General features: G+C 39.4%; 1 protein-coding gene across 1 annotated transcript; it reads left to right on the top strand.

Annotated features, from left to right (window-relative positions):
• The first annotated feature begins 606 nt into the window (after positions 1 to 606).
• Positions 607 to 26,258, top strand: LOC124225640 (TATA-box-binding protein-like). Its single transcript, XM_046638286.1, has 7 exons — positions 607 to 657; positions 712 to 1,154; positions 1,787 to 1,874; positions 4,152 to 4,243; positions 7,585 to 7,752; positions 11,730 to 11,824; positions 26,182 to 26,258. The coding sequence occupies exons 1-7, from the start codon at positions 607 to 609 to the stop codon at positions 26,256 to 26,258; spliced, it is 1,014 nt and encodes a 337-aa protein (XP_046494242.1).
• Positions 26,259 to 27,911: the final 1,653 nt, after the last annotated feature.

The raw sequence follows: 27,911 nt of genomic DNA, 5'->3' as shown, positions 1-27,911 counted from the left end.
ATTAGCTGCTTCCCTCAGTTACCGCCTCCTTCCCTCAGTGGATGGTAAGGAAAGTTGAGCAGCCTTCCCTGGACTGGACACTGATTTAAACTATTCTTGCCATTTAAACTTCAATAACTTTTTTTCCTATCGTGAATCCGTGTAACTAGGATGTTTTCTTATCTCTTCTTGGACAGGAAGGAATAATGATGGCTCTTTAGTGGAATCTTGATGAGCACTCAGGACTGTATCTTAACCTTCCTTCACTTATTGTCCTTCTCTTTAAAATATGAATTTAAAACTCTAAAAAATCTTTAAATCAAGTGGAGTTTATAATCAACTTAGAGAACAGTAAACTTATTCTCTTCAAAGTACACACAATTAAGAGCACCATGGCTCAATGGAGAGAGTTAGAAAAGTTACAAAAGCCACAGAGTTACAAAATTGGGTCCAGAGTGGTATCCTACTGTGGATCAACTAAAGTAGGACAAATATTTTATAAAAAATGCTTTCTTTCTGCATGTTAAGGTATGCGTTCTTGTTTCTTTTAAGTGTGCTTGCTATTACCCTAACACAGAGCTTCCGTGAGACTTCGTGCAAAGAGGTGGGGCCTGACTAGAAGCTCGAATGGCCTCTCACCCTGCACAGGGTGCCTGCCTGCCACCGTGTATCCCGTTGGTGTGATGTGACATTCTATTTGTTTTTTGTCTGTCTGTTTTGGGAACGGTCTAGGATGACCTCACCCAGCCCAGGTCACCCCTGCCCAGCTCAATTGTGCCTTTCGATGTGTTCATGCCTAATTCATCCACCCCGGAGACCGCATTTAGTTCACTTCTTGAGGAGGTCGAAGAAGCATCTGGTGATTTCTCATCGGTGGATCTTAGCTTCCTATCGGATGAACTTACCCAAGAAAATAAAGACCCAGCTGTCGCTAGAAGCAAGCGTGAAATTGAAGAAAGTTGTAAAACTCCAAGTCAGCCATTACCCAGCGAACAGGATGCTGGCCCAGACCTAAACAGCAGGTTGTCAAATTCCCATTCTCATCTGCACCCTGGTGATGCTGACTCGGTCCAGCCCTCTCTTGAGAAATCAACCTTCTTGCCTCTGGCATCCATAACTCCCATGACACCAATGACCTCTGTTTCAGAATGTTCTGGAACTGTGCCTCAACTACAGTAAGTTTTGGGGTGTTGTAAAATTATGCGTCTGGGTGTGCATTTTATATTCCTGAATGTGATGACCACTAATTTCAGAATAGTGTAAGGGAGAGAATTTCGGATTCCATTCTTCTTTGTTTTATGAGTTCTTAACCAAACTGTCTAAAGCCATAATCCATTATCTGTAAAATGAAGTGCTAATACTTGATCTCCTAAGAGGGAGTTAAGAGTTGATACCCACATTCTCGAAGGATTGTATTGTTTATACTAAAGTACTGAAGCGGCTGAAAATTGTGGTTAGGGTTAGATGAACACAAAGAATAAAAAGATGGAAACTTGAATTTGATTTGCAAGTTGACATATGGCACTTTCTATTTTTGAGGCATAATTTCGAAACAGATGTCAAATGTAATTTTAAAAGTTTTAAAATTTTAATTTTAGTCATCTAGTGAAATTTTAGAAACAGCTATTTTAGTGCTTTTGGATTTTTACATTTTGCTAGGGACCGTATTACTATGTATCCACATTTAGAATAATTCTCCCCCTAGGAAGTCACCAAGAAATAACCTAGGAAATGAGGAAGTTAATGTTTTAATTCTTTTTTACTTTTTATATCTGATATAGTTTTCTAAATTGACTTACTTCTTTAGGAATGTAGTTTCCACTGCAAACCTGGCCTGTAAACTGGATCTGAAGAAAATAGCTTTGCAAGCAAGAAATGCAGAATATAACCCAAAGGTAAGATTTCTCAGTTTTCCAACAATTAGCTGCTTTTTAGATTTACTTTCCTCATATGATCATGATATTGGCCCATTCCTTTGTTTACATATATTTTTTTAAAAATTTGTTAGTAAAAAGCTTTTGGCAACTCAAAAGGTTAATTGCCTCATTCTGTTTTGAAGTTTTGAAAAATATTCTCATTCTCGGTGCTGAATAAAGCAGTGACTGAGCAGCTCTTACAAGTGGAGATGTTCCCCTTGTCATCCCAAAAGAATTCCCCATATTATGATTTTCAGCCTGACTATGGAGATGCTAACTTTCTTAAAACGTTGTCATAATTCTGGAAATAATTTTTCCAAGTGTTGTCCCATCTAGCTGATGCTTGTTTCCACTTATAGTTTCTCTTATTTGAGAAAGATTAAGTGTAAAGTTCAAGCTTCTTTTTTTTTTTTTTTCCTGCTTTATCTCTCCAAATCCCCCCTGGTACATAGTTGTAGATCTTAGTTGCAGGTCCTTCTAGTTGTGGGATGTGGGACGCCGCCTCAACGCGGCCTGATGAGCAGTGCCATGTCCGCGCCCAGGATCCGAACCCTGGGCCACAGCAGCGGAGCTCGTGAACTTAACCACTCGGCCATGGGGCTGGCCCCTAAAGTTCAAGCTTCTACTTACTAATATAAGATTGTTTTCCCCCCAAAGTGAAATAAGATCTAGTCTATCTTGTGTCTTTCCAAGGCCAGGCATCCCATTTTCAGTGGTCTATTCACCTAGGAAGTAGACTTGTTAATTCGATCAACATTTCATGATTTGGTGGCTCTGTGCTTAGGAGTACAAAGATGAATAAGGTCTGGTCCTCACTGGGAAAAAGTTCACTGTCTTGGGTGATGTAGGGATTCATGAATTTAGATGACAAAGATCATATTAGTAGGCATCCAGAGGACTTTGCCAGTATCACCTATTTATGGATTAGGTGGCTGTTTTCCTGGTGTGGTAGTGTTGTTACTGACATCTGAATTTAAATCTTACCTGAATGTTACCCCAGTGCAATGTAGCTTTCCTTTTCGTATTTCCTATAGCTGCCTATGTTGAGAACAGGAACACAGTGATGAGCTAGGATTCTTATGGCTGCAGCAATGATTGACCACACTGCTGAGCAATCTGCATTTTACGTATATTTTATTCTGCATCATCCTTAGCTCTCCCCTCATTTTATTTTGATGTACTGGATATGTCCAAACTTGGACTTGACAGCCAAAGAAATTCTGGCTTGGCGCTTAACCTACCTTAAGAATTGGACAAAGTGATTACCAGGTGAGAGTGCTATCTTTTTAGGAAACACTTGGAAAACATTAAGAGGACTGGACCAACTCTGCAGGTTCTTTTACTGTCTGTTAATGCTTCAGATCTGAAATTACCAGCCTGTGGAGTGATCTATGGTCCTGTGGAGTAGCTTTGGCCCAGGGAACTGGTGGTCTCGCACAGTGCCAACCCCAGTTTCCACCCCAGCTTTCTGGGGGAAAGAAGGGAAGGGAAAGGAAGTATCTGTGTAGGACCAGTAGGAGAAGCAGGTCATTCAGTCATATGTCAGTGTGGTGGGCCAGTAGCTCTCAGCCTTCCCCTGCTCAGCACCACCTGGAGGCCTTGCCGATGCTGCTGGTCTGAGGACCACACTTGGAGAACTACGGCAGGCAAGAACTTAACAAACCAACTTTTTGTCCTTCATCCTCAGCATGCCTATCAATATATATATTCTATTCTATATTTTGGCTGCTTTTTAGTACGCTCTAGAGTCTCGGTGAGCTTCTAGCAAACTTCATACTTTTTTTTTCCCCCAACGATTCTTTGAAAGAAAAAGGAAGTATTTCAAAGTAAAAAGCACAAAGTCAGGTTAGTGGTGATTTTAAATCTCAACTTTACCATTTCCTGTGTAGTGTGGGAGGTTAAATAACCACTTAGTCTCCCTGTGCACTAAGTGGGAATAGTACTGGACTAGACTTAGTCCTGGCGTGAGGATAAATGAGAGAAAACGTGTAACGCCCTTAGCATAGGGCCTGAAACATAACAGACACTCCTATTTCAGGTTTACTTTTATTATTCTTACCTGTTTTTTCTAAATACATTTTAGAATCACGATCATTTATGTTAATATTAATGTGGGGGAATAGACCCAGACATTTTCTAATTTTCCCATCCAATTTCAGTTTATTCAAGACTGTTTTCTTGTCCAGCTCAGCCTTTCAACTGGAATGGTATTAACTCCTGGCAGAGGCTAATTGTCTTTTTGGCTTCTGTGTGTAGAGATTTGCTGCTGTCATAATGAGGATCCGCGAGCCCAGGACAACAGCCCTCATATTTAGCTCCGGGAAAATAGTCTGCACAGGAGCCAGAAGGTACGAGGAACCCCCCTCCACCACCGCCAGACAAGTAATTCAGTATTAAAGCAAGGAAGGATAGCATTAATGTTCTAAAACACATGGTAGAAGCATAATATTTTCTTTACTGAAGAGTTAAATTCATGATATGCCAAATTTTGGGTTAAAAACATTCAGCCTTATAATACTTATATCCTACTTCACAGTCCCTCCCGTTAAACAGAGGAGGCTTCGCTAGGCTGGTACATCTTGTTTTGAAGGTGTATTTTAAAAAGAAGCTACAGTGGGGATAAAGCCTGCTATAAACCTGGGGAAGCAGTTTTTGTGTACTTTCCTTATTGCAGATAAATGAGTAACAGAGTTTGAAGGAGGGCAATTAGACATTTCTTGACCATGAGCTTGAGCATTAGCTCAGGAGGCATCTCTTGAAAGGCTCTTCTTTCCTGGGTGTCATGCAGAGGTGCCCTGTGCTCATGTAGATCCTGTCACCTAAAGTGGTAGTGGAAGAGCAGCCCTTGCCTCTAGGTATTAAAAGGTGGGTAGCAAATTGTCCCCCTGAAAGGTTATACCAATTTCTTCTTGCTCTAGAGACGTATGAAGTGTTCATTTTCTCTGGACACTGGGTGTTCATATTCTTTTTTATATTTGCCAACTTGAATGGCAAAAAAGTTACGTTGTTCTACTGACATATCTTTGATTTACTAGTGACACTAACTTTTCATAAGCAGATAAACTGCCCATTGTGTCTTTTGCCCAATAATCTATGCAGATATTTGTCTTTTAATAGTTAAGTATTTCCACCATTTTGTACTGTAAATACTTTTCTCAGATTAATGTTAACAAAATTTTTTTAACAAAATTAAACATTTGTGTATAGTCAGTCTATCCAATTTTTTTCTTTATAATTTCAACATTTAGCTTCACGCTCAGGAAGGCATTCCCCATGCACAACATTACATAAACATTGACCTCCATATATTTTTCTGGCCTTTTTTAGGTCCTGCTTTGTGTTGAAGAAAGGAAATTGATGTTTTGATTTATCTAGAGTTTTCTCTAGACGATGGAAAAGTTCTCTATCTCTGCTGTCTATTGTGGTAGCCACTAGTCACATGTGGCTGAGCACAAATATAGCTAATACAACAGAGGAACTGAATAATTTATTTTAGTTAATTTAAATTTAAATCGCCACATGTGGGTAGTTCCTATCATATTGGGCAGAGCAGATCTAGAATTTTATTTCAATCGAAGAGAAATAATTTTTTTTCAAATGGCCAGTCAGTGCCCCAATACGTTTATGGAAGAATCTATTCTTACTCCCTTTTTCCCCTACCTGTTTTTACATGTTAGTTTCTTTACGTGTGTCCGAGTAAATTTCTGGGCTCTTCTGTTGATCTGTGTGTCCTTTGACCTAGAAATCTCCATTTTTAATGGAGACAGCTCTGCAAGATATCTGCAAGGATGTTCATTTCAGCATTGTTTAAAATTGGGAAAACAAACATCTAGTAATAGGGTTTTGATTAGATCATAAAATAAACTTTTATTTAGCCATTAAAACACACACATATATTGAATTAGAAAGATGGTCCCATCATGTTACATTCAGGGGGGCAGGCAATTAAATTGTAGGTTTATTATCCAACTTTCACTTTAAAATATGCTCATATTAGACACACGTTCATGGGTATCTTTCCCTGTCTGAATTTATTTGGTTCCTAAAATCTGGTCCTGAAAGCTTGGATAGTGAGTTCAGATAATAAGAGATAACAAGTATTTGGTTCTTGAGTTTTGGATAGAGAGTTGTGAAAGTTTGGTTAGCGTAAGAGATGTCAGAATTATCTCCAAAAAGTTATCCAAACCTGTTCTCTTTAGTTGTAATAACCATGGTTTGCATAGTGAGGGATACCTGTGTTTGCATAGGAAAAGTGCAGAAGGGTCAAATTTATCAGTGGGAATCATCACTGGTGGTGACATTTCAAGGTTCTTTATTTTCTAATGTTTGTACAAAAGCATGTATGCAGACTTTAACTGTTAGTTGTTTGAATGGGAATTTCTGTGTGATAGTCACAGCTAATAGCCCAAGAAATTACAGGGCTATGCGAACTCTTGAAATTTGACCTTATAAACACTAACACTATCGGAAATGTAATGGGTCATTTAGGGGAAATGTTTTTCAAAATGGAAACAATTTATTTCACTGCTAACTTGGCCTCAAGGCCTTGCTAGGGACATTTCAGGAGTTAGAAATAGATGAGGAGATTCAACGTGAAGTGAAGTATGTGAAATAATTAATACACATAAAAGGGGCAATTGAGAAGGATCTAGATGGAAAAGAGAATCAACCACTTCCGTTGGTCGGGAGACAAGTTTAATCTGGCTTTCCTTTCAGTTGCGTCTGATTTTCAACTGAAAGATGGGGACAACTTGTGAGAGAGGGCACAGTTGACATGATTTGCTCACCCTGTTTGGCAACCCCTATGACTCATTGCTTTGTTTTGGCAGTGACCATTGAAAAGTATCTAGTGAAATATAAAGCTCAAATCTCAGGGCTTCACATTCGCTGACATGGATTTAGGGTGGGAAGAACTTAGAAGAACATGGCCACAAAGTCAGGTTGAATTTCTTTCTCATATTGGATATGAGTTGAATGACAATTGTGTGAGAAAGACTGAGCAAAATTGGGCAGGTTTTGAAGTATATATTAAGGGGTTTTTTGTTTTACCATTTGTCTCATAAACACCCAAGTCCTGACATCCTGTCTATGCTCCTCAGTTGGCACATATCTTACGTCCTCATGTTGAGTTCTTCTGTATGCATGTGTCCTTATTTTTGTTGCTGCTGTTCCCATCTAAATGGCACACACTTGTAGACCAGACAGATGGTTCTCAAACTTTAGTGAGCATCACAATCATTGGAGGGCTTGTTAAAACACAGATGGAGGGCCCCATCCCCAGAGTGTCTGCACATCTGATGTGGGACCTGGGACTCTGCATTTCTAACAAGTTCTCAGGTACTGATGCTGCTGATCTGAGCACACACTTTGAGACCCAGTGGAATAGTGAATTCTACCTATTAACATTTAAAACAAGTAAAAGAAGAAAAATACCTTGTATGTGAGAGATGACGAATTGAGACAAAAATCTGTTTATGATTCAGTTCCACAACTGTACGTTGTACTAGGTGCTAGGGACAAACGTAGAGGAGGTAGGTCCTTGTCCTCTGAGTCTACAGGTTAGCAGTGTCCACTGAAAGATAAGCGTGGTGCAGATGCTGAAAATACAATCAGAAGTGTGTGAACACAGGACAAGGAGTATAGAGGACGTGGTGATTAAGACTTCTTTCACGTGTTTGCCCCTCCCCAGTGAAGAGCAGTCTCGACTTGCAGCGAGAAAGTTTGCTCGTGTGATACAGAAGCTTGGGTTCCCTGCCAGATTCCTCGATTTTAAAATTCAGAACCTGGTTGGAAGCTGTGACGTGAGATTTCCCATCAGGCTGGAAGGTTTGGTGCTAACCCATCAGCAGTTCTGTAGGTATGAGTGTTATATAACTTAACTTTGAGTTTACCAAGATATTAAAGTTGTATTATGGGCTGCTGATATAATATATCTTTCAGAGAAAGTATAATTTGTTTTTAAAGATACAGTAGGTGAAATAGTTGAGATGCTATACCTAAGTCCTCATTGATTACCATATGTGTCCAATCTTTTGAAATATTGATTCTCAAAATTAAATCGCATAGTAATCACCTGGACAGCTTATTAAAACACATCACCAGAGACTGCTTGAATTTGCATTTCTAACGAGCTCACAGATGATGCCAGTGCTGCTGGCCAGAGGCCCACACGTCGAGACCCACTGATGTACAGGTTTCTGAAACAGGCACACCTGGTTTGCTGGTGGCAATGGCAGGAGGAGAAGGGGTGTGAGATGAGGTAGGCAAGTTTGAAGGAGCTGACAACAGGTGAGAAGAGAAAGGGTTGGAGAGAAGATGACAAAGAATGGCCACAGCACATTCTATGAAGGCAATCCTATCCAGTTTTTGTCCTGCTGAGTTTGAGGCTTTTCTTTTTGTCTGTGTAGCTATAGCCCCCACCACAATTTCTTCCTTAGCATATTTTTTTTTTTTTTTTAAAGATTTTATTTTTTCCTTTTTCTCCCCAAAGCCCCCCGGTACATAGTTGTGTAGCCCCCCGGTACATAGTTGTGTATTCTTCGTTGTGGGTTCCTCTAGTTGTGGCATGTGGGACGCTGCCTCAGCGTGGTCTGACAAGCAGTGCCATGTCCGCGCCCAGGATTCGAACCGACGAAACACTGGGCCGCCTGCAGCGGAGCGCGCGAACTTAACCACTCGGCCACGGGGCCAGCCCCCTTCCTTAGCATATTTTTATTCCTCGGGGAGTATCTCCAGCCTGCCTGGCTTCTTCAGATGTCAGCTTCCCATCCCAACAGCAAATGCCCCTCCTCTTCCTCCCTCAACTGCTTTGGTAGTGAGGCCTGGAGAGCAGTGATGGACCTTGACTGATCAACAGCAAATCTCACCACCCCTTGGGATATACACTTGGGCCAAGGCCCTTGAACTGGCTTAGAATCACAGACGCTCTTCAATTCTCTTAATCTGGCTTGAATTTAACTCCTTTCACTCAGCATTTCTCCTTTTCTGTGCCTTTGAGCAATCGTTCTGTTGAACAGAGTAGATAGGGTTCCTACGGCTGTGCTTTGACACATGACCTGATAGAAGTTTAAAATTGCTTTGTCTTTTCCTAACTTTTTAAAAATTTTAGTTCATTCTGAGATTTAGCTTTTATGATACTCTTCAGGCAGTGTTTATTTTCCCCTTGATTGTATGTTTTTTCCTCAGCATCAGTTTTGTTTTCCCAACATAGGCTTATTGAGTGCCTATGAAGTAGCCATTGAATTCACTGGGAAGTCCCCATGCAAGACACATTGCCTCTGTAGGTATCTTTTTCTTTCTTTGATCTTGGGATAATTTGTAGATTTGTAGTAAAACCTTGATTTTTAAGAGTCTCTCAACACATGAGCTATCTCATCTTAAGATTCTCAGCTGTGGGCCTCCAGTTGATCTTTCTCTGAACCAACTTTTTCTGAACCTATGAAAGATCCTTGCCTGCATTCTAAGATACGTGTCTATATTAGATTTAGCATTCCCCTTTCTAGCCATTTAGGGCTCTAAAATGATGTGTGAATTCCTCCCAAGTATAATTTCATTTCTTTTTCACCAACATTGTCATCTTTGCAGATCAGATTTAAATCAACAATAGTAGTGCCTCTTGTAAAGTGCCTTTACACTTTCTAAAAGATAAATTCTCATCTTGCCCTACTGGCAATTTTATCAGATGTGCTGCTTTTAGCCGCTTGGAGTGGGCTCATCACTGTTCTGTCTTCCTTCTGAGCCCATTTTATGATCTCGCCCATCTTTTTAAATTTGGCCAGGAAGCTTGCTTTGTGTTCCCACAGCTATCTCCTTCTGGTCTCCTCCTTGCCGCCCCCAAATGCTCTCCCTTCAGCCTCCATCCTTAGATTACAACTCCAGTGTGTGTATTCATGACATGGAGGCATTGAAACACCTCCTTCTCAGCAGGTTTTATCTTTAAAATGAGGCCTCCCTTTAGTGTCTGTCACCCTCTGGGGACCATGGCACACATCAGTTATAATTATCAGGTCACGTTTGTCTTACATTAAAACCTCAAGTTCATTTAATTTCCCAAGTTTTACAAATTTGCATTTATCAGCATCTGATAATACAAATGTCTTCCTTGTTATCGGGCACCTTCTCCATCAATCTTTCTCTGCCATAATTCTTTTCAGTTTTCCCTGAGCATTTTTCTCCCTTCCCTTCAAAGAATTTTAAAATCAAAGCTATCCTGATAATAAATATTTCTTAAGTTAGTAAAATCTAGGGGGCTACTGTGTAGCAGATGCTACAGTGATAGTGACAATCAGTACAGCCATGGTCCCTTGCCCTCTTGGAGGAAGGAAGACAGACAAGCCAAAAACAATAATGAAATATGGTAAGTATGAAGGTGAACACCCCTTGGCGTGCCATGGTACCATCAAGCAGGATAGATACTTAATATAATGGGGGAGGTGTGGGGGTCAAGGAAGACATCTTCAGGAAAGTGACATTTAAGCTGAGACTTGAACAATGAGCTGAAGTTGGGTTGGCCAAGAGATTGGCAGGTGTTTGTTATTCTCCATCCTCATGAAGTGAGGCAGAGAATAAATAAAATGAAGTAAATCTCTAATCGAGAGATCATTATGCTGGTACCATAAAACCACGGTTCTGAAAGCCAAATGCAGTACATCATTTACATTTTGCTTTTTCTTTTCCATCTTAAAGTCCTAAGATTCGGTTGGAAGATCAAACGAAAACATTCCTTCTGTGCCCCCAGCCTTCACTTTCTTGGCTCAAACCTCTTAGTTCCCAGAGAGGTTTTCCTGGGCTCCAGCTAGTATCGTGTCTCCCCAGTGTTAGGAAGTGGCTAGTGGGTAGAAGTCTTGACAGAAGTATTGACTTGACAGAGTGGTGTTCCACAAAGACAGGTCCACCTGCAGCAATCTCCATGTACTTTACAAGTACTCACCACTGTGATGCATCTTTCTGGTGCCAATAAGAGGTTTTACATCTGCTGGTGTGTGGGTCTTATTCATTGCAGAGTGGAGTGGAGCTTTTCCATGTGGCCTGGATTCACCCTTTCAGTGCAGACATTCATGTGTATTATAGTGTTCCATCTCTGATTTCTTCTTTTTCTTATATCTGTTCTCCATTAGGTTTTTTTTTTGTTTTTTTTTTTGAGAATAGTTTTATTTTATCAGCTTCCTTTTATCTACTGACTTCCTTTTTTGGAGGCTCCTTAAGCCTTTCCAGCTCTCTCTCCTCTTAGGTGGCGTGTAGAGAAGCAGTTGTTTGCCCTGTCCTCCTTTGTTCTCTGGAGAAGCCAGCTTCCATTTAGTAGTGAATATGAGTGAGTGACTATTTATAGGAACAAATTCTGAATTTTTAAAACTTGGGATAATTTAGTTTTCTTTATATAGCACCTGTCCAAAGACAAATGACAGTGGTCTAGAAAGTTGTTTAGGTTCTATCTGCTAAAAATGTTAACTTTAGCAGTTCATAAATGCATACAAAATATGCTTATTATTGGGGAACTTGGAAAATTTAGAAAATGTGTTTATATATTTTTACTGATAGGCGTTTTTGAAAGACGGTTAACATTTAACCAACAAGATCTTAATAAATTAAACCTGATGCCCAAATTTCTAATAGCGTAGCATGACTTGCACTTGAACAAAAGTGAATTCTGTTTTGACTGCCATGAGAAACTACTTAGGACACTCAAGACTACTTTTATCAAGATGGCCAGAAGGTTTTTGGTAGAACAGCTTCTTAAAACTTCTTTAATACACAGTTTTAATATACTGGGTCTTCACTCATGGGAGAGGAGTTGAATGGTGCTATTTTTAACTTTTTCCTTTTATATCTTAACAGTTATGAACCTGAACTGTTTCCTGGCCTTATTTATAGAATGGTAAACCCACGAGTTGTGTTGCTTATCTTTGTGTCTGGAAAAGTTGTGTTGACAGGTGAGTTCTAAGATTATTTTCTGACTTCCGTAAAATTGACTGCTATATGTGTGCTTTGCTTTTTCCTTTAAATAGCTTGTTCACCATTTGAAAGTAATTTTTGCTATTATAGAATACCTGGAAAAAATGAAAAGTAGAAGGGAATGTATCATGCATCAGTCCCAAAACAATTTAACTTTTTTCATGTTCTTATGTCATTTTGATGTGTACATTCATCTTTACATCCTGCCTTTTTATCAACCGATATGACATGTAGCTTAACTCATTGTTACAACCTCTTCATGAACGCTCTTAATGGCTCCACAATGTTTTAACAAGGGGTCAGCAAACCTTTTTCTGTAAAGGGCCAAATACTAAATATTTTAGGCTTGGCAGGTCCTAGGGTCTCTGTCGCAACAACTGAAGTCTGCCGTTGTGTGCGAAAGTAGCTGGAGACACTGCATAGAGGAAAGGGCTCTGAAATGGGAATTTAATATAATTCATATAATTTACTTGTGTCGTGTAATATTCTTCTTCTTCTCCCCTTAGCCATTTAAAATATAAAAATCATTCATACCTCACAGGCTGCAACAGGCAGCCAACTGGATTTGGCCAGCTGGCCTGTTTCCTGACCTTTGTCCTAACACGTCACTGCATCTGATTCTCCCATTGTCAGGTGGTTAAATGTCCCTTTTTTGTTTGCTGCTTACAAATGGCACAAACCCTTGGCTATTTTCATGTGTGGAGAATTATTAGTGTGTATGCTTAGAGTGTGGAGCTTTAGTTCAAAGATGACCACTTTTAAGGTTCTTACTACAAATTACCAAATTGGGGGTTTTCCTGCTTTTTCTCCCCAAATCCCCCCAGTACATAGTTGTATATTTTTAGTTGTGGGTCCTTCCAATTGTGGCATGTGGGACGCCGCCTGAGCATGGCCTGATGAGCAGTGCCATGTCCACGCCCAGGATCTGAACCAGCGAAACCCTGGGCCACCGAAGTGGAGCGCCTGAACCCAACCACTTGGCCACGGGGCCGGCCCCCCAAATTGTTTTTTAAAGGCATATACAACACAGTTCTCCTATATGATCCATTCCTAGCAGCAATGCATCTAAATATCTTTTAAAATCTTCAGCGGCATTCAGACAAAATGGTACAAAAGAAAACTTTAACTGTGTGAGATGATCTCATTATTTAACTTCTCTGTAATCAGAAATAGAAATGGACTGCGGTCCAACACAGCCAATAAACAGCATTTTATCTTTTGTAAATAGTGTGTACATAACTTATTCCTTTCGTCTAGTTTTCATTAATTGTTTTTCCTCTAAGGATTTGTATGAATTCACCATAATATTAAAAATAATTACTCTTTGTTACATTTGTGGCTTTTTCCAGTTGCCTTATTTTTACATAAAGAAGGGTTTTAAAAATTCTTGAGGTAAATTATTGCGATTCTTTTCCATACAATTCTACTCAGTTTGCTATTTTTGTCTAACTTTGTCTGTTTTTACACATTTTACTGTTTTGTACCAAGCTGAATACCCAGGTTATATGGCATGAGCCATAAATTGATTATGCCCCACCCCCAAATAGCTAGCCAGCCGTCTTTTTTTTTTTTTTTTTTAAAGATTTTATTTTTCCTTTTTCTCCCAAATCCCCCCAGTACATAGTTGTGTATTTTTAGTTGTGGGTCCTTCTAGTTGTGGCATGTGGGATGCCGCCTCAGCATGGCCTGATGAGCAGTACCATGTCCGCGCCCAGGATCCGAACCAGTGAAACCCTGAGCCACCGAAGCGGAGCGCACAAACTTAACCACCTGGCCACAGGTCGGCTGCCAGCCAGCCATCTTAACATGACACATTCTTCTCATTATTAATTTGTCCTTTTGACCTTTATTTTTATACATAGATCTGTTCTCCAGGTCTGTCTTTGCTCCAGAGTTACACTATGATAATCCTCTTGTATGGATCCTATTGCGGTATAAATGTGCTTTGATCCTCCTGGTCTCTATTATCTGATAGGACCAATTTCCCCTCATTGCTTCTCTTTTTATGTTTCTTAGCTCCTATCAAATATTTATTCTAAATAAACTTTAGAATTTTATAAAATCTTGCCCCATCCAGAAAAAATTGAGATTTTTACATTACCCGCATTAATTTGAGAAAAAATTTATCATTCAGCATCCAAAAACATGGAATGTTTGTTCTTAAGTCATCTTTTAGAATTCTCAGTAAAGTTTATCACTTGTTTTCTCTCTAAGAAATAACTAATGTGTCTTCAAAGTGGGGAAAGCCTGTTGAGAATTCAAGAACTGTTTTAATACAACAAAGCTACAATTCCTCAGATGTCACCAGAGTCTCGAACAATTAAGAGCTCCTGGTGATGGACGAAGTTGACCTCTATATGTCTTGAAGGAAGCAGGAAAAGCCTGCCAAGGAACTTGAATAGTTATAGATATTGGAGGCAAATAGATGCCCTACTTAAGGAAACAAACTTTTCAAGACCTTTGGAAGGATATTCTCAAGTATATACTGTGTCATTACAAGTCAGTCTTATTAAAAGTTCAAACGGCCAGTAGGTGCTAAGTTCCCAATATAGGTACACAGAAACAAACTTCTTTAAATTCCTTAATTCCAACTAGCTTTCCCACTTACCCCAAAGTAAAAGGAAAAACAAAATGCTTTCGTGTACACATTTGCTGGAAGTTTCAAATCACAAAAGAATTGTCAACATGCAATACTGAAGACCATACAATACACTTCCCTTAAAATTTATTAGAACATAGAACAGACAAAACTAAATTTCTTGATTCTTGCAAGATATAGATCATCACTTTTGTGGAGGGGGGAATGAGATGCATTGACTGAAGTCTAAATTTCTGCTTATGTTATGAAATAAAAGTCAATGTCTTACTACTAAAGTAGGAGTAATTTTCATCTATTGGGATTTTTCCTTATTTATCCTATTCTTTTTTTTATTGAGGTGAGATTGGCTTATAACATTATATAAATTTCAGGTGTACATCACTATATTGATTTCTGTGTAGACTGCATCATGTTCGCCACCCAGAGACTAATTAAAAATCCATCACCACACACATGTGCCTAATGACCCCTTTCACTCTCCTCCCTCTCCACTTCCCCTCAGGTAACCACCAATCTAATCTCTGGATCTATGTGTTTGGTTGGTGTTGTTTCTACTACTTATGAGTGAGCTCATTCAGCATTTGACTTTCTCCCTCTGACTTATTTCACTTAGTGTAATTCCCTCCAGGTCCATCCATTTTGTCACAAATGGCCGGATTTCCTCGTTTCTGATGGCTGAGTTGTATTCCATTGTGTATAAATACCACATCTTCTTTATCCATTCGTCCGCTGATGAGCACCTAGCTTGTTTCCAAGTCTTGGCTATTGTGAATGATGCTGCGATGAACATAGGGGTGCATGTATCTTTACACATTCATGCTTTCATGTTCTTTGGATAAATACCCAGCAGTGGAATAGCTGGATCATATGGTAGTTTGAGTCTTAATTTTTTGAGGGATCTCTATTCTGTTTTCCATAGTGGCTGCACCAGTTTGCATTCCCACCAGCAGTATATGAGGATTCCCTTCTCTCCACATCCTTTCCAACATTTGTTTCCTGTCTTGTTAATTATAGCCATTCTGATGGGAGTGAAGTGATATCTCATTGTAGTTTTGATTTGCATTTCCCTAGTATTTAGCGATGTTTAACATTTTTTCATGTGCCTGTTGGCCATCCATATATTTTCTTTGGAAAAATGTCTGTCCAGATCTTTTGCCCATTTTTTAATTGAGTTGTTGGGTTTGATGTTAGGGGTTTGAGTTGTTGAGATGTATGAGTTTTTTATATATTTTGGGTATTAACCCCTTATCAGATATATGGTTTGCAAATATCTTCTCTGAATTGTTAGGTTTTCTTTTCATTTTGTTGACGAGAAGCTTTTTAGTTGGATGTAGTCCCATTTGGTTGTTTATTCTATTGTTTCTGTTGCCTGGTCAGACATGGTACTTGAAAATATGCTGCTAAGACCAATGTCAAAGAGCATGGTGCCTTTGTTTTGTTCTCGAAGTTTTATGGTTTCAGGTCTTACATTCAAGTTGCTAATCCATTTTGAGTTCATTTTTGTGTACGTGTAAGAGAATGGTCTACTTTCATTCTTTTGTGTTTGGCTGTCCAGGTTCCCAACACCATTCACCAAAGAGACTTTCTTTTCTCCATTGTAGGTTCTTGGCTCCCATGGCAAAAATTAGCTGTCCATAGATGTGTGGGTTTATTTCTGGGCTCTTGATTCTGTTGCATTGATCTGTGTATCTGTTTTTGTGCCAGTACCATGTCGTTTTGATTATTACAGCCTTGTAGTATATTTTGAAATCAGAGAGTGTGATGCCTCCAGCTTTGTTCTTTTTTCTCAGGATTCCTTTAGCTTTTTGGGGTCTTTTGTTGTTCCATATAAATTGTAGGATTCTTTGTTCTATTTCTGTGAAAAATGTCATTGGAACTTTGATAGGGATTGAATTGAATCTATAGATTGCTTTAGGAAGTATGGACATTTTAACTATGTTAATTCTTTCAATCCAAGAGCACGGAATATCTTTCCATTTCTTTGTGTCTCCTTCAGTTTCTTTCAACAATGTTCTATAGTTTTCACTGTACCAGTCTTTCTTTGTAGTTTTCAGTGTACAGGTCTTTCATTCTTTTGGTTAAATTTATTCCTAGGTATTGTTTTCTTTCTGTCACAATTGTAAATGGGATTGTATTCTTGATTTCTCTTTCTGCTACTTCTTTGTTAGTGTGTAGAAATACAACTGATTTTTGTTTGTTAATTTTGTATCCTTCAACTTTACTGTATTCATTTATTATTTCTAAAAGTTTTTGGTGGATTCTTGAGGGTTTTATATATATAAAATCATGTCATCTGCAAATAGTGACAGTTTCACTTCTTCCTTTCCAATTTGGATCCCTTTTATTTCTTTTTCTTGCCTGATTGCTTGGGCTAGGGCTTCAATGCTATGTTAAATAAGACTGGCTAAAGTAGGCACCCTTGTCAGGTTCCTGTTCTTAGAGGGATAGCTTTCAGTTTTTCTTGATTCAGAATATTAGCTGTGGGTTTGTCATATATGGCCTTTATTATGTTGAGGTACTTTCCTTCTATACTCATTTTATTCAGAGTTTTTATCATAAATGGATACTGTATCTTGTCAAATGCTTTCTCTGCATCTATTAAGATGATCACATGATTTTTATTCTTCATTTTGTTAATGTGGTGTATGACATTGGTTGATTTGCAGATGTTGAACCATGCCCACATCCCTGGAATAAGTCGCACTTGATTATGGTATATGATCTTTTTTTTGGGGGGGGGGGGTATATGATCTTTTTAATGTATTGTTATATTCAATTTGCTAGTATTTTGTTGAGGATTTTTGCATCGATGTTCATCAGTGAAATTGACCTGTAATTTTCTTTTTTCGTGTTGTCTTTGTCTGGTTTTGGTATCAGGGTAATGTTGGCCTCATAGAATGAGCTAGGAAGCTTCCTCTTCAATTTGTTGGAAGAGTTTGAGAAGGATAGGTATTAAGTCGTCTTTGAATGTTTGGTAGAATTCACCAGAGAAGCCGTCTGGTCCTGGACTTTTATTTTTTGGGAGGTTTTTGATTACTGATTTGATCTCCTTACTGGTGATTGGTCTATTCAAATTCTCTATTTCTTCTTGATTCAGCTTTGGAAGGTTGTATGATTCTAAGAATTTATCTATTTCTTCTAGATTATCCAATTTGTTGGTGTATTTCCTAGTGTCCATTGTTTTTCTCCTCTTTCATTTCTGATTTTATTTATTTGATCCTTTTTTTTCTTGGTGAGTCTAGCTAAAGGCCTGTCACTTTTGTTTTATCTCTTCAAAGAACCAGTTCTTAGTTTCATTGACTTTTTTTCTATTGTTTTTTGAATGTCTATTTCATTTATTTCTGCTCTGGTTTTTATTATTTCCTTCCTTCTACTGATTTTGGGCTTTGTTTGTTCTTTTTCTAGTTCCTTTAGGTGCACTGCTAGATTTTTTATTTGAGATTTCTCTTGTTTGCTGAGGTAGGTCTGTATTGCTATAAACTTTCCTCTTAGAACTGCTTTTGCTGTATCCCATAAATTTTGACATGTCATACTTTCATTTTCATTTGTCTCCAGGAATTTTTAGATTTCTCCTTTGATTTCTTCATTGACCCAATAGTTGTTCAGTTTATTCAGTAAACTACAGCATTTTGTTTACTCTCCACATATTTATGGCTTTTCTAATTTTTATCCTGTAGTTGACTTCTAGTTTCATACTCTTTGTCAGAAAATATGCTTGGTATTATTTCAATCTTCTTAAATTTATTGAGACTTGTTTGGTGGCCCAATATGTGATCTATCCTGGAGAATGTCCCATGTACATTCAAAAAGAATGTGTATTCTGTGGTTTTTGGATAGAATGTTCTGTATATATCTACTAGGTCCATCTAGTCTAATGTGTCATTTAAGGTCAGTGTTTCCTTATTGGTCTTCTGTTTGGATGATCTATCCATTGGTGTAAGAGGAGTGTTAAAGTCCCCTAGTATTATTGTGTTACTGTCTATTTCTCCTTTTTATGTCTGTTAATAATTGTTTTCTATATTTAGGTGCTCCTATGTTGGGCGCATAGATATTTACAAGTGTTATATCCTCTTGTTGGATTGTTCCCTTTATCATTATGCAGTGTCCTTCTTTGTCTCTTGTTACAGTTTTTGTTTTAAAGTCTATTTTGTCTGATATAAGTATTGCTACCCCAGCTTTCTTTTCATTGCCAGTTGCATGGAGTATCTTTTTCCATCCCTTCACTTTCACTTTGTGAGTGTCCTTAGGTCTGAAGCATGTCACTTGTATGCAGCATATATATGCATCTTGTTTTTTTTTCATCTAGTCAGCCACCTATGTCTTTTTTTGGAGCATTTAGTCCATTGACATTTAAAGAAACTATTGATAAGTATGTACTTCTTGCCATTTTGTTTTTTCTGGGTGTTTTAGTAGTTCTTCTCTGTTCCTTCTTCTCTTGCTCTCTTCTCATGTGGTTTCCTGTATGCTGTATTGTCTTAAAGTACTTCACCTAGAACTATGTAGTTTAGGTTACTTTTTCTCCAACCTTAGAAACAAATGTTCCTTATTCTTTATCCCTTATCCTTAGGTATCTAGACTCTTTTCACCTGCAAAAGGATTAAAAACTCAAGGGCCCAATTTTGAGTGTAAACCTGGGGAAAGAGACCAAGGAGGTTCCTTTGAACCTTACCTCTAGAGCTTCAGCTGGGGATGGTCATGTCAAGTGTCCAGTGGAGTCCTAGAGGCTCACATTGTCTACTCCAACATGGCAAAACTCTGCAGATCTGTTTTGAAAGCAAAGTCTCTACAAGGGTAAATAATTTTTACCTAGAAAACATAAGAGTATTGAAATTAAAAATGCAGTTTGAATTTCACTGTATTAAGTAACGGATCCTGGCACTTCCCCAGGTAGGAACTGTAGAACACCAATACACATAATACAAAGAAGTGGTGATTTGAAACCATTGTATCATGTGCCATTTGCAGGGTCTTTGAAAACACTTTATCCATGTAAAATTGTCTTACTCTTCTGAGGTACCAAAGCTGCAGCCACGATATCCAAGGCTATATCTGAATGTTCTAATTATAGTTAAGTAAGCCAAGGACAAACAGGACCTAGTATCCTACCTTGTCATGGTCCCTGACAGCAAAAAGCAGTGGGACCTGGGACAAGCTTAACACTGTTGTCCTAGGTCCATGCTGCTTTTCTACAGCTGGCATGACACCTAGGACCCATGTTTTTTTCTCAAACCACAGTAAAATTAATAATATAGCCAAGATCTGGAATAATATACAATGAACAGATATGTTAATTTTCACTTCTAAGATCAGACATAATAGAGTTGACATATTTGGTGCACTCACATGCCAGGCACTGTGATAAGATCTTTTATGTGGGTTCTAGTTAACTATGTGAGGTTATACTTAATATCTGTTTCCTCACCTGTAAAGTGGGGACAATGGATAGGTTAAGTAACCTTAGCAATGTCACACAGCTTTGTGTGCTGCAGCACAGGTGGTAACTTAAGCAGCTTGACTCCAGAGCCCATCCTCTTCACATACTTGCCCCATCCCCCAGCTCTTTGGAAGTCAGTGAAAACTCCTGTATGGTTGGTTGGACGTTTTCTCCCTAATCCTCCTTGTCAGCTGAAGGAGTGATGTGTACTCTGTTAGTGGGGAGAGGTAGCAGGTGTGGTGGCTGAGAGGCTGGGCTCTGGAAACCAGTTATCAGGTGTGATTCCAGCCTTTCCCACTTAGGCTGTGTGAACGTGGGTGAGCTTGAGTTCCCCACCTTGATTTCCACATATGCATAGGGCAGGTGGCCATAGAAGCTACCTGCCACAAGTGTTGTGAGGAGGCAGAAAACCTGTGCCTGGTATATGCTGGCCATGGTATCAGTGTTAGTGGTTATTACCTCGGTGAAAGCCCACTCTTCATGTTTTTTCCCTGGCATTCAAAAAGACTGGAAATGTGCTGTGATGCCTTGCCCTGCCAATGGGAATATGAAGTCTAAAGAGGATTTAATAAAATGCTTCACATTTACTTATTTCTCTCCAGCATAAAGGACTAAGAAGCTGGGTCTTTGTTACTGAGGGTCACTCGCAATCAGCTAGACATCAGTGATTCTTGGAAATGTCTAGGTCAGAGGGCAGTATAAAAATGACCAGCCTGGGCCAGCCCCGTGGCTGAGTGGTTAAGTTTACGCATCCCGCTTTGGCGGCCCAGGGTTTTGCTAAGTTCGGATCCTGGGCACGGACATGGCACCGCTCATCAGGCCACAGTGAGGCGGCATCCCACATGCCACAACTAGAAGGACCCACAACTAAAATATACAACTATATCCTGGGGGAATTTGGGGAGAGAAAAAGCAGAAAAAAAAAGTTTGGCAACAGTTGTTAGCTCAGGTGCCAATCTTTAAAAAAAGAAACAGAACAGACTTCTTAGTGAGTGGGCCAGCGAGAGCAGAATATCCATGACAGTCATTACCAGGGATCCCCCACTAATAGCAAGTTTGTATATACTGCAAAACCAGTACCTTGAGGGGTTTCATGCTGCTTTTTTCCCTCACATTGCAAGATTTTCACTTGTGTGCACAACATGTGGTATCACTTGAGGAAATATGATGTGTAGTTGTGACTTGGTTTAAGAATAGAATTGGCAAATCCAAGTAGTGTTGGAAATTAATATTTGGGCTGGCTGAGGGGTAGGGACGAGCTTACAAACCTTATTGACAGATGATAGATATTTCATAAACTTTGGCTGCCTACCAGGTACACATGATGTTTTAGGTGCTGAGGATGAAAAGCAAACACAGGGGCCGGTCTGGTGGTGCAGCAGTTAAGTTCTCACGTTCCACTTCTCGGTGGCCCGGGGTTCATGGGTTCAGATCCTGGGTGTGGACATGGCACCACTTGGCACACCATGCTGTGGTAGGCATCCCTCATGTAAAGTGGAGGATGATGGGCACGGATGTGAGCTCAGGGCCAGTCTTCCTCAGCTAAAAGAGGAGGATTGGCAGAGATGTTAGCTCAGGGCTAATCTGCCTAAAAAAAAAAAAAGTTAAAAAAAAACGAAAAGTGAACATAACACACACTCCATCTGGCAAGAATCCAGCCCTAGTGAAGGAGACAGATGTAAACAAATTGGCTCTTACAGAACCAAATGGCAAGCCCTGTGTCCTTGGACTAGCCATCCTAACACCCTAATCCTGAAGCACATTTTCTAGGACAATAAAAACAGCTTAGCTTTTGACAAATGTTATGGTTGACAAAGGACTTTTTACAAACATTTGTTCACGTAACCCTTTATAGCATGCCCGTGAGAAGGCTGTCATCTTGATTTTACAGGTAAGAAACAAACTCAGCATTAAGCAATTTGCCTGTGATTCAAACCTGGTTAGTGGAAGAGCTGGCATTTGAGCCAATATGCTTTGATCTCAGAGCCAGTCCTTTTTCCAATGCAGCAGCCACAGAATTTCCACCTCTGTCACCACAGAATGGTGTTTATCCCCCAAAGTGGTGGTCATTATTACCTGAAGGAAAGGGCTGATAAGTTTTGCTTAAAAGGCAAGGGTCATCTAATCTGAATCTGGTGCTGCAAATTAGGATGTTTGATTATAGATTGATTATTAATAGGACTATGGGACCAATTTAAGTTCCCTTAAAGTTTTGATGCCAATATTTCAGTGAGGAAATATTTGAGCAAATTGACTAAATCCCCTCATTGTAACACCAAGTTACAAATCCTGGCAATGTTTATTTGATGACTTTTGGTGTAAAGGAAGGAACTAGATACGTGAGGTCTTCTCCCATAGCTGCTACTCATAATTCAAGGGAACTTCAACTTCTTGGGCCTCATTTCCCCCCAAAGGGAATGAAGAAATGTTCTAGATAATTTCCCTAAAGGCTTTTTGTGTCTAAAGTTTTTCTGATATAAAATAATCACTCTCAATGTCTGGTTCCTCTTGGGCAATGGGTGTTTTCTGCTCTCCAGAAGGTGCCAGATGCTGTACTCTTTGGGGCTTGAATGTGATGCTTAGGTATGATTTTTTTTAAGTGTTGTGAAAAAGCTAAAGTACATAGTTACCCAAAATGCTGGGCCTAGACACTCTATTCCTCAATTCAATATGAAAAGAACTTTGGTTTGTGGGGAGTGGAGGGGATGTGTGTGTTGCTATACCTACTATACTTCACTGTCTCCTAAGAAGATGGCTGCTGCATTCAAATGTATCCAGAAGCTGAAAAAGTTGGAGTGACATCAGTATCATGGTGGGGTGAGCTTGCTCAGAACTCTCTCCCCTCCAACATACAACAAAAAGGAGCAAACATATTCCAACAAAAAATATCCTAATAGCACAGGAATCCTCAGAGACCCACAGCAGCCAAACAATGGAGGGTGGAGAGGCTGGAGCCCCCCTCGGAGGAGCTGCAACAGGGTAAGAGAGCTCTTAGCTCCCTCCCCTAAAACTGTGGTCGCTGCTTTGGGAGGCTCTGTGAGGGAAGGAGTGGGGGAGGGGCCGCACATCCGTGGGATCACCCAGGACTCCCTAGGGCCCTTGCAGCCTAGAGGGAAGTCCTCTAACACGGTGAAAGCTTTCGCATGGGGTGACCTCATCAAGCCAAGACCCCAGTAGACCAGATAGCAAGAGCTGGCGGGGAAACCTGGGTCGTGCACAAGAGAAGGTGACCCTCCTCCCCCAACCTGCGCTGTGCATGCTGTCTTGGCTGAAGGCAGAGGGCTCAGAATACACGGCTCTCGACCCCCATCTAGTGGTAACAGGCTGTAACTGCAACTGAATAATATCACTATGTGGAAAAACTCTTCTGGCATCAAACAGTTCGTAAAAACTCCAGACCAGAAGGAAAACAATAAAAACACAGAATTATGTCCTGAGGACTTGGAAATAAGTAAACTAAATGACAATGAATTCAGAATAGCTATCATCAGAAAACTCAATGAGGTAAAGGAAAATACAGAGAAACAAGTCAACAAGTTCTGGATTTACTTCACAAAAGAGTTTGAAACTATAAAGAAGAATCAATCAAATACTAGAGATGAAAAATACAATGGAACAGATAAAATACGGATTCCCTACATGCCTGTGTAGACACCACAGAGGAGAAAATTAGCATAATTGAAGATAGACAGGTTGAATGGCTCCAGACAGTGGAAGAAAGAGAACTAAGAATAAAAAAAAACTGAAGAAAATCTCTGAGAAATAGCCGACTCAATGAGGAAATGCAACATAAGAATTATTGGAATCCCCAAAGGTGAAGAAAAGGAGAATGGAACAGAAAGCGTGCTCAAAGAAATAATAGCAGAGAACTTCCCAAATCTAGGGATTGAGAGAGAAATGTGTGTGGACGAAGCTTTCAGATCTCCTAGATATGTCACTGTAAAAAAGACCTACTGCAAGGCATATAGTAGTAAAAATGGCAAAAATGAATGACACAGAATACTCAGGGCAGCAAGGCAGAAGAAAATAACCTACAAAGGAACCCCCATCAGACTTTCAGCAGATTTCTCTGCAGAAACCTTACAAGCTAGGAGAGATTGAAATGACATATTCAAAACTTTAAAAGATAAAAGTCTTCAGCCAAGCATACTCTATCCAGCAAAAATATCCTTCCAATATGAGGGAGAAGTTAAATCTTTCCCAGACAAACAAAAGCAGAGAGACTTCGTAGCCACGAGACCTCCCCCCACTACAAGAAATCCTCAAGAAGGCCCTCATACCTGAAAAAAGAAAAAAAGGGAGAAAGTGGTCATAAAACACAGAGTAAGGAGAAAGATAGATAGAATTAGAATAGGATAGCAAATATTCAACTATAGCATTAGGATAAAGGGAAGGAAAACACCAAAAACAAAGACAAGCTTGTCACTTTGACCACAATCTCACAACACAAGTTGGAATAAGAGATGAAAATAATAACTTAGGAGGGGAGGAGGAAAGGGGCTGAATCAGTAGGCTAAGGAAATAAGAGGCCACCAGAAAATGTACTGTTATGCATGAGATTCTGAGTACAAACTTCAGGGTAGCCACTAAACTAAAAAACAGAACAGAGACAAAAAATAAGGAAAAAGCTAAGAAACCCAGCATAAGAAATTGCAGAAGTCAATGGGTAGGCCAAAACACACAGGACGAGAAACAAAGGAAATGCAGGAAAACTGGAACACGAGTGACAGAATGACAGCATTAAGCCCTCATACATCAATAATCACCCTCAATGTAAACGGGTTGAACTCTCCAATAAAAAGACACAGAGTTCCAAGATGGATTAAAGAACAAGATCCAACAATTTGTTGCCTCCAGGAAACACACCTCAGCTCCAATGACAAACACAGGCTCAGAGTGAAGGGCTGGAAGACGATACTCCAAGCTAATGGCAAACAAAAGAAAGCAGGTGTCACAATACTTATATCAGACAGACATAGAGGGTCAATATATAATGATCAAAGGAACACTACATCCAGAAGAAATAATGCTTATAAATACCTATACACCCAACACAGGAGCACCAAAGCTCATAAAGCAACTATTAACAAACCTAAAAGAAGATATAAAAAATAACACAATAATAGTAGGGGATGCCTGCCACAGCATGTCTTGATGAGCAGTGCCATGTCTGCACCTGGGATCTGAACCAGAAAACCCTGGGCCCCTGAAGTGGAACGTGTGCACTTAACTGCTGCACCACCAGGCCGGGCCCCTCCATTTTTAAAAATATTATTACAGCTCTTCCTTGATTCTGAATCCTGATTTCTACCTGCTTGTCAAATCTGGTGATCCTCCTTTTGGTAATTCCCTCCCATTATTACTGTAATTGAACCAGATAACCACTTCCCACATGTTATTTCTGCCCTTATACTGAGCCTTTCTCCTCTCTTACTTTATAGCTCTCAAGGAAGAGTCTTTATTAACTTGAGCTATTTTCTTTTCCTCTTCATGCCAACAGTTTTTTATATTTTCATTAACATCTTTGTCTCCTGCCCAATAATATCAGATAATAGTTTCTTGATTAGCTGACAGCTCCAAATAACATAAGCGCTACCAGTCTATAACCCTTAGCACAATGTGCCTGCATAGTTTTAAGGTGGCAGAAGTTAGTGGTGAGTGATGGTGAGAGATGAGTAGGGACTGAGTGATAATATCTCTCAAGGGGTGAGGACTGCATCTAACTCATGTTTTTATCCTTTTTAACTTGTAGGGCAGTAATGCTATAATTAAAGATGCCTTGAAACTTAAGACACTAAGGGTGACAATAGTACAGTTTTTCCCCTCTAATAACCCCTTCCCACACACTGAAATGTAAAACAGCTCCAGTTTGTCTCGTTCTGTTAGTCAATATTAGGGAATTGAGATGCTAACTAGAAATGAGCGGATCAAAGGAAGTCCCTTTTGCTGGTAGCTGAGTGCTCACAGGTGCTGCTGAAGGTCATGTTCTGTGGTGACGTTCACGGCAAAATGAGAGAGAACATTTCATATTTTATACTGTGCCCTGTGAGGCTAAAAAATGAGCTGATATGCCCACAGAGCAGAAGTACTAGAAAACTCTCCTCTAGGGTATGTGTTTGTGGCAATGTGACTGTAGTCACTAAATTCTTTTCTTTACCAGGAATAAACATCACTTCTCAGGTACAACTAAAGGGATGTTATCGTATTAAAAGTAACTGGAGATGACAATGAAGCTTTAGTTTTAAGAAAACTTTGGTATTGTTTTTATATTAAAAATTATATAAACTTGGATTTCTTTACAGGTGCCAAAGAACGTTCTGAGATCTATGAAGCATTTAAAAACATCTATCCTATTCTAAAGAATTTTGAAAAAGCCTGAGTATATCATTCCACATCTCACAGTATATTGGTTTGAATATGTATGTAAGCCCAGCACAGAAATGGTGGATTGTAGACATTCCATGCATATTTTGACTTTACTTATTAAAGAGTGATTCTATGTGAGTAACCATGTCTAAGAAATGAAGAAACTTTGTTTTCAAAATGACTTTTTTGTTATTTTAAAAAGTGAACAAGTAGACTTATTTCAGAATTTGAGTTAGGACCTTGCCAGAATGGTATTGTAGCATCATTAAAATTTAATGCTCTGCTCTTGCTAAAGATGTATGTTAATCTGTTTTCTGAAAATACACAGCAATATATACAAATTTCAAATAACTGAATAATATAGATAATGTCTAATATTCTCTAGCAGAATAGAAATTTGTCTCTTTTTTTTTGCCTTTTGAAATATGAAGTAGATGATCTTGGCCATTAGGTACAGGCACTGTGACTAATCCTATTAGAATACAAATGAAATGAAAATCTGAAACCTTAAGAAAAATTAAATATCTTTCTGTTTGAAATGATCAGTGAAAATTATTTCTCTCACTTATGAATCTTAAACTTTTAGGAACTGTTCAGTTTTAGTGTAAGCTCTATTTTGAAAACAGTTTAGGGTCTTCTTGCCTTTTTCATACTCTCATAATCCTATGTAATTGTATTAAAATAGACCTGATAAGACTAAGAGGATGGAGTAAAGAGTTCGGATTCAAGACCTAATTAGGTTGTGGAATCATCAGCATTTGATAGAGATGTGGAGGTTAACAGGGAAGGATGGGGCTGACATGACTCATAGTTCTTGTTCCCAAGTGGTCAGCGATTGTCATTCACCAGGAGGAGGAAACACATTTGTGCAGAGGGAGAGTTCAGTTTCCAGCACGCTGAGTTTGCGGTGGCCACCAGGTATAAAGTGGTACATCACTTTAGACCTAGTAGGCAGTTATGACTCTTTGGGTGTGGAACTTGGGAGAGAAGTCCTGGCTAGAGAGAGAATTTAGGGCAGTCATAACTGACAGTGTCAACTTAAAAAGCAAATTTGCCTCTTATTTTATCTCAATATTCAGGAATAGCCAAAAGAATTGCAATGTGGGATGTGCATGCTATGGCAAACCATAGGCAAATCCAGAAAACAGAGGAGGGAAGCTGCCTTTGTAGAGACAAGAGGGGCAGCGGCAAGGGGTTGTTCTAAAGGAAAGTCCGTTCGGGGAAAGTAGCAGTTCAGGGGGGTTAACCGCTTCTTATTGGCTGAGCTGTTGGCACCGGTGGGGGGAAAAGTCTTCCTTCAGTAGGAACCGACTTTTACCTCCTGGGAAGACATGCGCCTCCCTCTCAATCGCCTTCTCTTCCTATCGGGGGAAGTTGACCACGTGGAATAGGGTGTGAGACCTCCTGCTACAGGTCTTCCTGACTCCAATTTAGTTACGGTTTCTTGTATTGATTTCCACCGCAGCCTACCAAGATAATCCTTGAGAATCACTAATGTCGATAATTTGACCTACATGCCCACTTTTCTTCTTTCCTTTTGTAGTTTAGAGGCATGTTCAACACTAATTACTCTGATTTAATCCTCTGACTCATCCTATTTACCCCCACAGAAAAAAATTTGGAGGAAATCGACTTTCCAGGTTAAATTCCACCTAGTTCAGATTTT

The sequence above is a fragment of the Equus quagga genome, chromosome 14 (genome assembly GCF_021613505.1).
Source record: "Equus quagga isolate Etosha38 chromosome 14, UCLA_HA_Equagga_1.0, whole genome shotgun sequence".
NCBI lineage: Eukaryota > Metazoa > Chordata > Mammalia > Perissodactyla > Equidae > Equus > Equus quagga.
Note: the sequence above shows the minus strand (reverse complement) of the source record. Positions and strands in the feature narration are given on the sequence as shown.